The following is a 12,500-nucleotide window of genomic DNA, read 5'->3' on the forward strand; positions in this document are numbered from 1 at the left end:
TTCAGGTCATTATTTCATGTATACGATGGTCGCTTTCTGGGGATATTTAACGTTTTGTTTCAGGTCATTATTTCATGTATACAAATTAGCAATGCTTTTGATTATTATTTTTTTAATGATGACATGTTCATGTTTTAGCCCTGAACTGTGTAGTGATAACAATAATGACATGTTCATGTTTTAGCCCTGAACTGTGTAGTGATAACAATAATGATTCTACTGTCTTGATGCCAAAGTAATAAATAAAAATGATTTTGTACATTGTACTGGCCTGGGCTGATTTTGGTTCATACTCAGTGTTTTGTTTGGTGGCGGGGGGGGGGGGGGGGGGTTATAGGGGTTTTACGGCGCTTAAGGTACTTTTATATAATACCAGCGCCTATAATAAGGAAAAAAAATTGAACAGTTACAAAATTCTAGACTTATAATTGAAATCACGCGAGAAAGGATTACGAAAAGGGGGACTGATCCGACAGAAGTAATTTCAAAGAGCAATCCATGAATGTACCAAGTTTGAGATCATCTAAAATTCCCATCCAGTTACAAGCACAGGATCCCACAAGGAGGAATACACTCAGATGTTGAACAAATAATCTATTCAACCTCTGGGGCAGCTTGGCTAAGCAGTACGGTCTTTTCTTCGTACCCGAAAGTTACCGAGTTCGATCACCCGCCACTGCGCTGTTGCCCTAGAGCAAGTCACCACCTCGCCCTAGCTTAATTTGCGATTCTGTATCGAGGTTGACGCCTGGGTTCTTATTCCAGTTTTCCCTTGGAATAAACCCTTGAGACCCATTCCTATGGGATGAATAAGGGAAATTTATTTATTATTCATTTATTTACGAATATACCAAGCATGAGATCCTCCAAAATTCCCGTCCAGTTACAAGCGCGGGATCTCACGAGGAGGAATGCTCTCACTCACTTGCCATCGATTCTGTAACGTTGTTTTGTTTGACAGGGTGGAATTGCTAACACCGCAAGAACCTGAGACGGCAGAGCATCTAGTCGAACGATGTGTTGTGACCCGGCGGGTTTGCGACGGGGCACGAGTGCGGACCAGACTTTGCTGATTGGGTCGATCGTCATAACATAGTAGTGTGAAAACCATAAGAAGCTGCTGCTGCTAACACCACGCCCAACCCCCAGACTTGGAGGGCCAGGGTTCAATTCAGATATTCACTTCTAAATCGGTTGCTTTCCCAAGCTCTTGAGTCCAATCCACCCATTGGTTTTGTTCGCATTTGCTCCGTAGTCTTTCCTCCTCCCGAAGGTCCCCAAGACAGCAGGGGTAAAGGCTTAATTTTATTAGGTGCCCTTGACTCGCCTAGACGGATCTATGATAAGGTTAAATGGAGAATTGATGTGCCCTTGACTCTCCTAGACGGATCTATGATAAGGTTAAATGGAGAATTGATGTGCCCTTGACTCGCCTAGACGGATCTATGATAAGGTTAAATGGAGAATTGATGTGCCCTTGACTCGCCTAGACGGATCTATGATAAGGTTAAATGGAGAATTGATGTGCCCTTGACTCGCCTAGACGGATCTATGATAAGGTTAAATGGAGAATTGATGTGCCCTTGACTCGCCTAGACGGATCTATGATAAGGTTAAATGGAGAATTGATGTGCCCTTGACTCGCCTAGACGGATCTATGATAAGGTTAAATGGAGAATTGATGTGCCCTTGACTCGCCTAGACGGATCTATGATAAGGTTAAATGGAGAATTGATGTGCCCTTGACTCGCCTAGACGGATCTATGATAAGGTTAAATGGAGAATTGATGTGCCCTTGACTCGCCTAGACGGATCTATGATAAGGTTAAATGGAGAATTGATGTGCCCTTGACTCGCCTAGACGGATCTATGATAAGGTTAAATGGAGAATTGTTGTTGAACTAATATTGTATTCAACCTAAAAGATAAGAAGTAAAACAAAAAAAAAAAGCAAACAAAACAAAACAAACTAAAACGACATAATATATTAAATATTATTAGTGCAGCTATGTGGTCTAGTGGTATGACACTCGTTTTAGGATCCGAAGGTCCTGAGTTGGAGTCTCGCTCGGCGCATAGTTGAGTCCTTGGAAAAGACTCTTTACTCACATTCTCTCGCCGTATTCATGTGTAAAATGAGTACCTGGCCATTAACAGCGTTGTCTCTGTCGGAACAAATATTGTAATATCGCCTAACAGGCGTCAGTCATGTCTCATTGTACATTTTGCTGTTGGTCAGGGACCCTTTGTAAAGCGCTTTGAGCACATTAAGTGGACATTGCGATATTTAAAAGCTCAAAGCAGTCTATTGGTTAAAGATACTCAGAAATATGATATCTTATAGAAGGCTTCATTCATTCTTTCCCCCCAACAAATTAAGTTCCAACATCGGTTTGAAACGGTGGGCCGAACAGTCGTGACGTCATACCTTCTACTCTTCCAGTTCCAAACTCCTTAGAAGTGTGTATGCAACCAGTCTGTCGGAAGACTAATAATGAATATTGAATCATAATAATTTTAGTAAGCAGGATCTATAGGCAGATTCTTAGGATTACGGGACGTAAAAGAGCGAGGATGGATGATCTTTATTGACGACCAGGATTTTATATTTAGACTAGAAAACAAGATGCCATCAGTCTGAAACCAGAAGATCGATTACAGAAGGTTTGTATCCAGACCTTCGGCAGAATGGTTGTACACTTCCAATGATGTTGGAACCTGTTTTTGACATCACACCTTTGTTCCTTATTATGGTCTATTGTTTTAACAGTGTTGTCTGCAATATTTTGATTTCGTTTGAGAGTATTTCCATTACAACAATGAGACCATAGCAATTAGGCTTAACAGACCTGAAAATAAGTACACGTTGGGTAGGATACATTTTTTTTAATGTAATAAAAAAAAATTACACCCTTTCGCAACAGCACCAAAAGATCCCATCACCTAGGCATTCCATGAAGGAATATAGATAATCCATCAAACAGGATATCTGACGTCAAAAGAAATTACCCATGTTGTCCAAGTGAGCAAATTGGGGGGTTAATAATCTTGTCCAAGGGAAAAAAAATGAAAGTGCCTGAAGCGGGGCTCGAACCCGGGACCGTCCGGATCACAGAGTGCAATGCCAGAACCACTCGGCCACATATGTAAATGTAATTAATTAATTTGTGAACAGCCTTGGTGATTATAAATCATTGATAAGGAGATGGGGAAAGTTTCTATCATTACAGGCAAGGAAATTCGGCAACTCAATGCAAGGGAGATAACCTATGTCAAATTTAAACGCTCGTTTATTTAAAAAGTTTTTGTTTCCCTTTATGAATCGTTCACCTCACAGAAAGCCGCAATCCAAATGCAAGGGAGATAGCTGAGTGTCAAACAAAAAGTCTCTCACCTGCCAGGCGGAGTTGTCGTACCAATAAGGTCGCAGGTTCAAACCCCACCACCGCCGCGAAAAAACTTTTTATTCTCTATTGTCTTCTGGCACTTTTCTACTCACTTCATATCTTGTTGTTACCAACATAAGTGCCTGCTCCACTCACTTTTCTGAATTAAAAATTCACCCCATATACCGGAGCATACTCAATGTCTCAATCGTTTCTATGTTATATGTTTGTGATGAGAATATTGGCTATTAAGCTTAACTGCTGGTCAAAATTACTTTGCGATGGTGGTGAACGAATCGGCGGTCTCAAGAAGTGGGTGAGAGAGGGATCTAGAAATGACTTTGGGTTTGAAACGAATATATTTTTGTGTTCGTGGATAGCTCACACGGTAGAGCCACGCTCTCACCTGCCAGGCGGAGTTGTCGTACCAATAAGGTCGCAGGTTCAAACCCCACCACCGCCGCGAAAAAACTTTTTATTCTCTATTGTCTTCTGGCACTTTTCTACTCACTTCATATCTTGTTGTTACCAACATAAGTGCCTGCTCCACTCACTTTTCTGAATTAAAAATTCACCCCATATACCGGAGCATACTCAATGTCTCAATCGTTTCTATGTTATATGTTTGTGATGAGAATATTGGCTATTAAGCTTAACTGCTGGTCAAAATTACTTTGCGATGGTGGTGAACGAATCGGCGGTCTCAAGAAGTGGGTGAGAGAGGGATCTAGAAATGACTTTGGGTTTGAAACGAATATTTTTTGTGTTCGTGGATAGCTCACACGGTAGAGCCACGCTCTCACCTGCCAGGCGGAGTTGTCGTACCAATAAGGTCGCAGGTTCAAACCCCACCACCGCCGCGAAAAAATTTTTTATTCTCTATTGTCTTCTGGCACTTTTCTACTCACTTCATATCTTGTTGTTACCAACATAAGTGCCTGCTCCACTCACTTTTCTGAATTAAAAATTCACCCCATATACCGGAGCATACTCAATGTCTCAATCGTTTCTATGTTATATGTTTGTGATGAGAATATTGGCTATTAAGCTTAACTGCTGGTCAAAATTACTTTGCGATGGTGGTGAACGAATCGGCAGTCTCAAGAAGTGGGTGAGAGAGGGATCTAGAAATGACTTTGGGTTTGAAACGAATATTTTTTGTGTTCGTGGATAGCTCACACGGTAGAGCCACGCTCTCACCTGCCAGGCGGAGTTGTTGTACCAATAAGGTCGCAGGTTCAAACCCCACCACCGCCGCGAAAAAATTTTTTATTCTCTATTGTCTTCTGGCACTTTTCTACTCACTTCATATCTTGTTGTTACCAACATAAGTGCCTGCTCCACTCACTTTTCTGAATTAAAAATTCACCCCATATACCGGAGCATACTCAATGTCTCAATCGTTTCTATGTTATATGTTTGTGATGAGAATATTGGCTATTAAGCTTAACTGCTGGTCAAAATTACTTTGCGATGGTGGTGAACGAATCGGCGGTCTCAAGAAGTGGGTGAGAGAGGGATCTAGAAATGACTTTGGGTTTGAAACGAATATTTTTTGTGTTCGTGGATAGCTCACACGGTAGAGCCACGCTCTCACCTGCCAGGCGGAGTTGTCGTACCAATAAGGTCGCAGGTTCAAACCCCACTACCGCCGCGAAAAAAAATTTTATTCTCTATTGTCTTCTGGCACTTTTCTACTCACTTCATATCTTGTTGTTACCAACATAAGTGCCTGCTCCACTCACTTTTCTGAATTAAAAATTCACCCCATATACCGGAGCATACTCAATGTCTCAATCGTTTCTATGTTATATGTTTGTGATGAGAATATTGGCTATTAAGCTTAACTGCTGGTCAAAATTACTTTGCGATGGTGGTGAACGAATCGGCGGTCTCAAGAAGTGGGTGAGAGAGGGATCTAGAAATGACTTTGGGTTTGAAACGAATATTTTTTGTGTTCGTGGATAGCTCACACGGTAGAGCCACGCTCTCACCTGCCAGGCGGAGTTGTCGTACCAATAAGGTCGCAGGTTCAAACCCCACCACCGCCGCGAAAAAATTTTTTATTCTCTATTGTCTTCTGGCACTTTTCTACTCACTTCATATCTTGTATTGTTTGCATTATTTCCCTTCATGAAACCTGCCTTCAACTTTCAGTCCGACAGGATGTTGATAAACAAAGACTAAAAAGAAACTCTAACCTTTTATATAGAGCAATATCCACTAACTGTGCTCAACACACTTTACAAAGGGTCGCTGACCAACAGCAACACATAACATGTAGAACGAAACATGACGCCTGTTCGGCGATATTACAATTTTTTTTCCGACAGAGACAACGCTGATAACGGCCAGGTACTCATTTTACACCTGAGTACGGTGAGAGAATGTGAGTGTGAGTTAAATGCATTTTCCAGGGATTCAACTATGCGCCGAGCTTATATAATTAGAAGGATGAATAACGTACTTTTAACTCACTCAACCCTAACACCGACTATATCCGTAGTTTACCGGGAATACTTTTACCCTCAACCCTAACACCGACTATATCTGTAGTTTACCGGGAATACTTTTACCCTCAACCCTAACACCGACTATATCCGTAGTTTACCGGGAATACTTTTACCCTCAACCCTAACACCGACTATATCTGTAGTTTACCGGGAATACTTTTACCCTCAACCCTAACACCGACTATATCCGTAGTTTACCGGGAATACTTTTACCCTCAACCCTAACACCGACTATATCCGTAGTTTACCGGGAATACTTTTACCCTCAACCCTAACACCGACTATATCCGTAGTTTACCGGGAATACTTTTACCCTCAACCCTAACACCGACTATATCCGTAGTTTACCGGGAATACTTTTACCCTCAACCCCAACACCGACTATATCCGTAGTTTACCGGGAATACTTTTACCCTCAACCCCAACTATATCCGTAGTTTACCGAGAATACTTTTACCCTCAACCCTAACACTGACTATATCCGTAGTTTACCGGGAATACTTTTACCCTCAACCCTAACACCGACTATATCCGTAGTTTACCGGGAATACTTTTACCCTCAACCCTAACACCGACTATATCCGTAGTTTACCGGGAATACTTTTACACTCAACCCTAACACCGACTATATCCGTAGTTTACCGGGAATACTTTTACCCTCAACCCTAACACCGACTATATCCGTAGTTTACCGGGAATACTTTTACCCTCAACCCTAACACCGACTATATCTGTAGTTTACCGGGAATATTTTTACCCTCAACCCTAACACCGACTATATCCGTAGTTTACCGGGAATACTTTTACCCTCAACCCTAACACCGACTATATCCGTAGTTTACCGGGAATACTTTTACCCTCAACCCTAACACTGACTATATCCGTAGTTTACCGGGAATACTTTTACCCTCAACCCTAACACCGACTATATCCGTAGTTTACCGGGAATACTTTTACCCTCAACCCTAACACCGACTATATCCGTAGTTTACCGGGAATACTTTTACCCTCAACCCTAACACCGACTATATCCGTAGTTTACTGGGAATACTTTTACCCTCAACCCCAACACCGACTATATCCGTAGTTTAGCGGGAATACTTTTACCCTCAACCCTAACACCGACTATATCTGTAGTTTACCGGGAATACTTTTACCCTCAACCCTAACACCGACTATATCCGTAGTTTACCGGGAATACTTTTACCCTCAACCCTAACACCGACTATATCTGTAGTTTACCGGGAATACTTTTACCCTCAACCCTAACACCGACTATATCCGTAGTTTACCGGGAATACTTTTACCCTCAACCCTAACACCGACTATATCTGTAGTTTACCGGGAATACTTTTACCCCATGCCTATTTATTACATTTTTATGAGATAAATTATAGTATCAAAGCTAATTTTTATAGTTTTTACATGTTAATGGTAGTTAAATAAAACTCCATGTACATGCTCATTTTTAATACATTTTTTTCCAAATTTGAAAAGTAGCAAAAATCTCTAGGACTGACTGAGTTAAAATGCAATAACCCAAGATTCCCAATGCTTTAAGTTAAACAGTCTCTCTGGTCCAGCAGTGGTGATTATAACAGGAGTCCACTGTATTGTAATTGGGTTTTAAAAAAATGTTTATTGATGAAATAATAATAATAATAATAATAATAATAATAATAATAATAATAATAATAATAATAATAGTAATAATAATAATGTCTTTATTGTCCATGAAGGCAATTTTTCAGAAGAGCAAAAAATGGTTTTTATATTGTGCGATATTTACCTAACATGCTCAAAGCACTTTACAAGGATCCCAGCGAAAATCAACATTTTAACATGTAGGGGAAGACATGTTGGGCGTTATTATATTTTAGTATTTGTTAACACGGCCAGGTGAGGGAAGATAATTTTCCATCGGCTAAACTCTAAACTTCTGAGAGGGGATATAGCAGCAGTGACCTAAGTTTGTTTTGTTGTTTTCAAGGGTTTTACGGCGCTTGCGACACATTGAGGTCATATCAGCACTAGTAAAAAGGAATAAAAAGGAAGAAACTTGTATTGTCAAAATATTCTATATACAATCAAAGCAACCAAGAAAAAGTAAGAGTAAGAGACAGGGGAATTGGTTCAAATAAATAGGGAACAGATTTAGATTCCAATAGCATACCATCATGTCAGTTTGAGATCACCTTAAAGTCTCATCCAGACACAAGTACAGGATCTCACTTAGAGGAATACTCAAATGTTTATAGAATACATAACTAACAATACAGAACAGAGAGATAATTTATAAGGAAAAAAATATTCATCTCCCAAAATTATAATTATACATTGACTGCTTCCCTCCCAGTCAAGGACTTCAGCCAGAGCGGTGACAAGACTAAGTAATCCTATTCCAAGACAAAGACAAAAAGCAAATCGGAAAACAGATATAGGGTGAGAGAAGACACAGAGTGACCTCCTGACCACCATAAGAGGTCAAAGGACCCTGACCAGTGTGACCTAGAAAATGGAGAACAGTTCAAATAGGAAGCACGGGAGATCCCAAGAGCAATCTAGATCTGTGTCCTCCTAAAAAGTGACACTCGAAGGTGTAAGAATTGTAAAGCAAAGACATTGAATGATATTGTAAAAAAAAAAAAAAATGTTTTTAATAAAACAAAGAAAGAAATTAAAATTTATCAAAAAAGGGGAAAAAAACTAAATAAACAATTAAAATCTAAAAATAGAAAAAAAAAAAAAAAAAAAAAAAAAAGAAAAGAAAAAAAAAAAAAAAAAAAATTAAAAAAAAACTAAAATCTGAAAAAAAAAAAGAAAAAAAACCTGACAAAGACTGCGTTGTCAGGTGAAAGTGAAAATAAATGAAAACACTTTGTTTTTCATGATAATTTAGGCAATGTTTATTGTTTCATTTCATCCATTTATATATTTCAATTTGAATACCACATTGTATTTTTTTTTTCTTCCATCATTATTATTTTTCAAATAACAACAGTAAAATTTGACTATAGGAAAAACATCACAAAATTAAAAACAATTAAGATTTTGTGTGTGCGTTGTTGGGGGGGGGGGGGGGGGTGGAGAGAGAGAGAGAGAGAGAGAGAGAGAGAGAGAGAGAGAGAGAGAGAGAGAGAGAGAGAGAGAGAGAGAGAGAGAGAGAGAGAGAGAGAGAGAGAGAGAGAGAGAGAGATAAACTAAAATTACAGATACAGGATGTGAGACAAAAACAACAAAATGAAATCATATGAACACGGAGACGCCATGTTTTGCTGACTTACAATAAACAATTTACTTTTTTCATTAAAAAATTATATTTTTAAAAAAAATCATATTTCTTCCCTTAGTTTGGTAAATTGTATTGTCAACTTCAAGATTTTCATTTGTAGTCTTGATCATCTCCCAAAACCTACCTATACATTTGACTGTTTCCCTTTCAGCAAGGGCATCCGGCCAGAGCCAGGACAAAACCAAGTAATCTTATTCCAAGACAAAGACAGAAAGCAAGTTGGAAAACAGATAGAGGGGGATTGAAGACACAGTCAGTACCTCACTGCCCACTATCAAAGTGGCCAAATGAGAAAACAATAGCAATAGATGAGGTTAATAATGATGATGAAGATTTCATCCATTCAATGACTATTTCTAATATTGATAAGAAAAATCTTACAATAAATAAACATAGTTATCAGCTGAGATTAATTTAAACAGGCATATGAATTATCTTTGCTAAGTTATTTTTGATCTTATCAACAAGATAATATTATATGTAAAATATAACCCTAAATCCAGAATGTCAATTGTGTAAGGAAATATCAACTTGTGTAAATTTTCGTTTCAGTCAGACAAATACAATAATGAATAAGATTGAAAGATTGTCACCCTTGGTATTTGAACAAGTCTTCAAACCCATCAAGAGAGAATCAGGACCAATTTTAAAAAAAGCTAAAACACACAAATAAAAACAAAAAAACTTTCATATTTCCAATTTCTATGTATCGTGAAAAATAACTACAAAGATTTTGTCAAGAAAAAAAAAAATTCAAATAATTTTCGGCAAAATGTATCATACATCATATTACAATTACAAAACATTAATAATTAACATACAATAATAATTATAATAGTTATATCACAATGAAATAATCAAATCCAACGACAGGCTCTGCTCAATTCTAGTATGACAGTACTACGAGCAAACCTGTCACATCTTCACGACATCTTCATCACATTCCCTTCAATGACACTCTCATTATGATCCATCCACACTTGAAAATGACTACGATGCAATGCAACACACAGCACACGCGTTTATCTGAATTGGATGGGGCTAATGCGAAGGCCAATTGTGTCTTTGCCAATTTCCGTCACCTGTAAAAGTTATTTTTTTAAAAACATGCAATTTAATACACTGATAAAAATAATTATTAAAAAACAGAAATAAATCAAAAGTTGTCGAATAGCAGGGATAGAACTCATCTTATTCCATCTCTATTTAGTTTTAGGATAGTAAATATCTTTTTAAAAAATAACTAAGCACATTTATTGACAAACTTTTCCCAATGTAACAATGACAGAAATCCCTATCTTAAAAGCAATAATAATCGATGTAAAATTTTATCTCATTCTTAAAAGCATCAACAATCAATGAAATATCAAATCCTACGTTTAAAGCATTAACAATTAGAGAAAAATTAAAAAACACATTTAAAGCATAAACAATCAATGAAACATTAAATCACATGCTTAAAAGAATGAATCAAAGAAAAATTAAATTCCATATATATAATACAATAATAATAAATGAAAAATTAATAAATCTCTGAATTTGAAATAAACAGCTCAATATTCAGTCAGCTAGGAAAGTAGTAAATATAAATAAATAAAATAAATGAAAAGACACTGACCTTTGTAACCCTGCATACTTGACCCTTGAACTCTGGAACGTAACAAGCTCCACTGAGTGGACACTTCACTACTGGTTTACCTCTGGAAACAAAAAATAATCAAGACAACTTATTTGTGAACTTATTGCAGTACATTGAATCACATAAGAAAATATTTATTTTTAAAAAAAAAGGAAATCATATGAGTACCTAGCGTGCAGAACTGAATTTTAACAGGAAATATTTATTTTTAAAAAAAAAGGAAATCATATGAGTACCTAGCGTGCAGAACTGAATTTTAACAGGAAATATTTATTTTTAAAAAAAAAGGAAATCATATGAGTACCTAGCGTGCAGAACTGAATTTTAACAGGAAATATTTATTTTTTTAAAAAAAGGAAATCATATGAGCACCTAGCGTGCAGAACTGAATTTTAACAGGAAATATTTATTTTTTTAAAAAAAGGAAATCATATGAGTACCTAGCGTGCAGAACTGAATTTTAACAGGAAATATTTATTTTTAAAAAAAAGGAAATCATATGAGTACCTAGCGTGCAGAACTGAATTTTAACAGGAAATATTTATTTTTTTTAAAAAAAAGGAAATCATATGAGTACCTAGCGTGCAGAACTGAATTTTAACAGGAAATATTTATTTTTAAAAAAAAGGAAATCATATGAGTACCTAGCGTGCAGAACTGAATTTTAACAGGAAATATTTATTTTTAAAAAAAAGGAAATCATATGAGTACCTAGCGTGCAGAACTGAATTTTAACAGGAAATATTTATTTTTTTTAAAAAAAAGGAAATCATATGAGTACCTAGCGTGCAGAACTGAATTTTAACAGGAAATATTTATTTTTTTTAAAAAAAAGGAAATCATATGAGTACCTAGCGTGCAGAACTGAATTTTAACAGGAAATATTTATTTTTAAAAAAAAGGAAATCATATGAGTACCTAGCGTGCAGAACTGAATTTTAACAGGAAATATTTATTTTTAAAAAAAAGGAAATCATATGAGTACCTAGCGTGCAGAACTGAATTTTAACAGGAAATATTTATTTTTTTTAAAAAAAAGGAAATCATATGAGTACCTAGCGTGCAGAACTGAATTTTAACAGGAAATATTTATTTTTTTTAAAAAAAAGGAAATCATATGAGTACCTAGCGTGCAGAACTGAATTTTAACAGGAAATATTTATTTTTAAAAAAAAGGAAATCATATGAGTACCTAGCGTGCAGAACTGAATTTTAACAGGAAATATTTATTTTTAAAAAAAAGGAAATCATATGAGTACCTAGCGTGCAGAACTGAATTTTAACAGGAAATATTTATTTTTAAAAAAAAAGGAAATCATATGAGTACCTAGCGTGCAGAACTGAATTTTAACAGGAAATATTTATTTTTAAAAAAAAAGGAAATCATATGAGTACCTAGCGTGCAGAACTGAATTTTAACAGGAAATATTTATTTTTTAAAAAAAAGGAAATCATATGAGTACCTAGCGTGCAGAACTGAATTTTAACAGGAAATATTTATTTTAAAAAAAAAGGAAATCATATGAGTACCTAGCGTGCAGAACTGAATTTTAACAGTTTTTTTTTTTTAAAATAACACCGAACATTTCGTGATCAAAATCCTTCTTAGTTCAATCCAGACAGACAATCCACATTAGGTATTTTGTTCTTATTATTTTTTTTTAATAAAT

General features: G+C 36.5%; 1 protein-coding gene across 1 annotated transcript in view; it reads right to left on the bottom strand.

Moving 5' to 3' along the window:
• Positions 1 to 8,776: 8,776 nt before the first annotated feature.
• LOC144957866 (coatomer subunit alpha-like) overlaps positions 8,777 to 12,500 on the bottom strand; it is a 42,858-nt gene continuing 39,134 nt past the window's right edge. Inside the window, exons 31-32 of the mRNA XM_078889356.1 lie at positions 10,810 to 10,891; positions 8,777 to 10,273 (exon numbers count right to left, since the gene is read on the bottom strand). Of these exons, the coding sequence (XP_078745482.1) occupies positions 10,214 to 10,273; positions 10,810 to 10,891 (142 nt within the window). The 3' untranslated portion in view covers positions 8,777 to 10,213. The remainder of the gene's footprint in view (positions 10,274 to 10,809; positions 10,892 to 12,500) is intronic.

This window comes from Berghia stephanieae, chromosome 12 (assembly GCF_034508935.2).
Source record: "Berghia stephanieae isolate SIO BIC M18660-M18661 chromosome 12, UCSD_Bste_1.3, whole genome shotgun sequence".
In the NCBI taxonomy this organism is placed as follows: domain Eukaryota; kingdom Metazoa; phylum Mollusca; class Gastropoda; order Nudibranchia; family Aeolidiidae; genus Berghia; species Berghia stephanieae.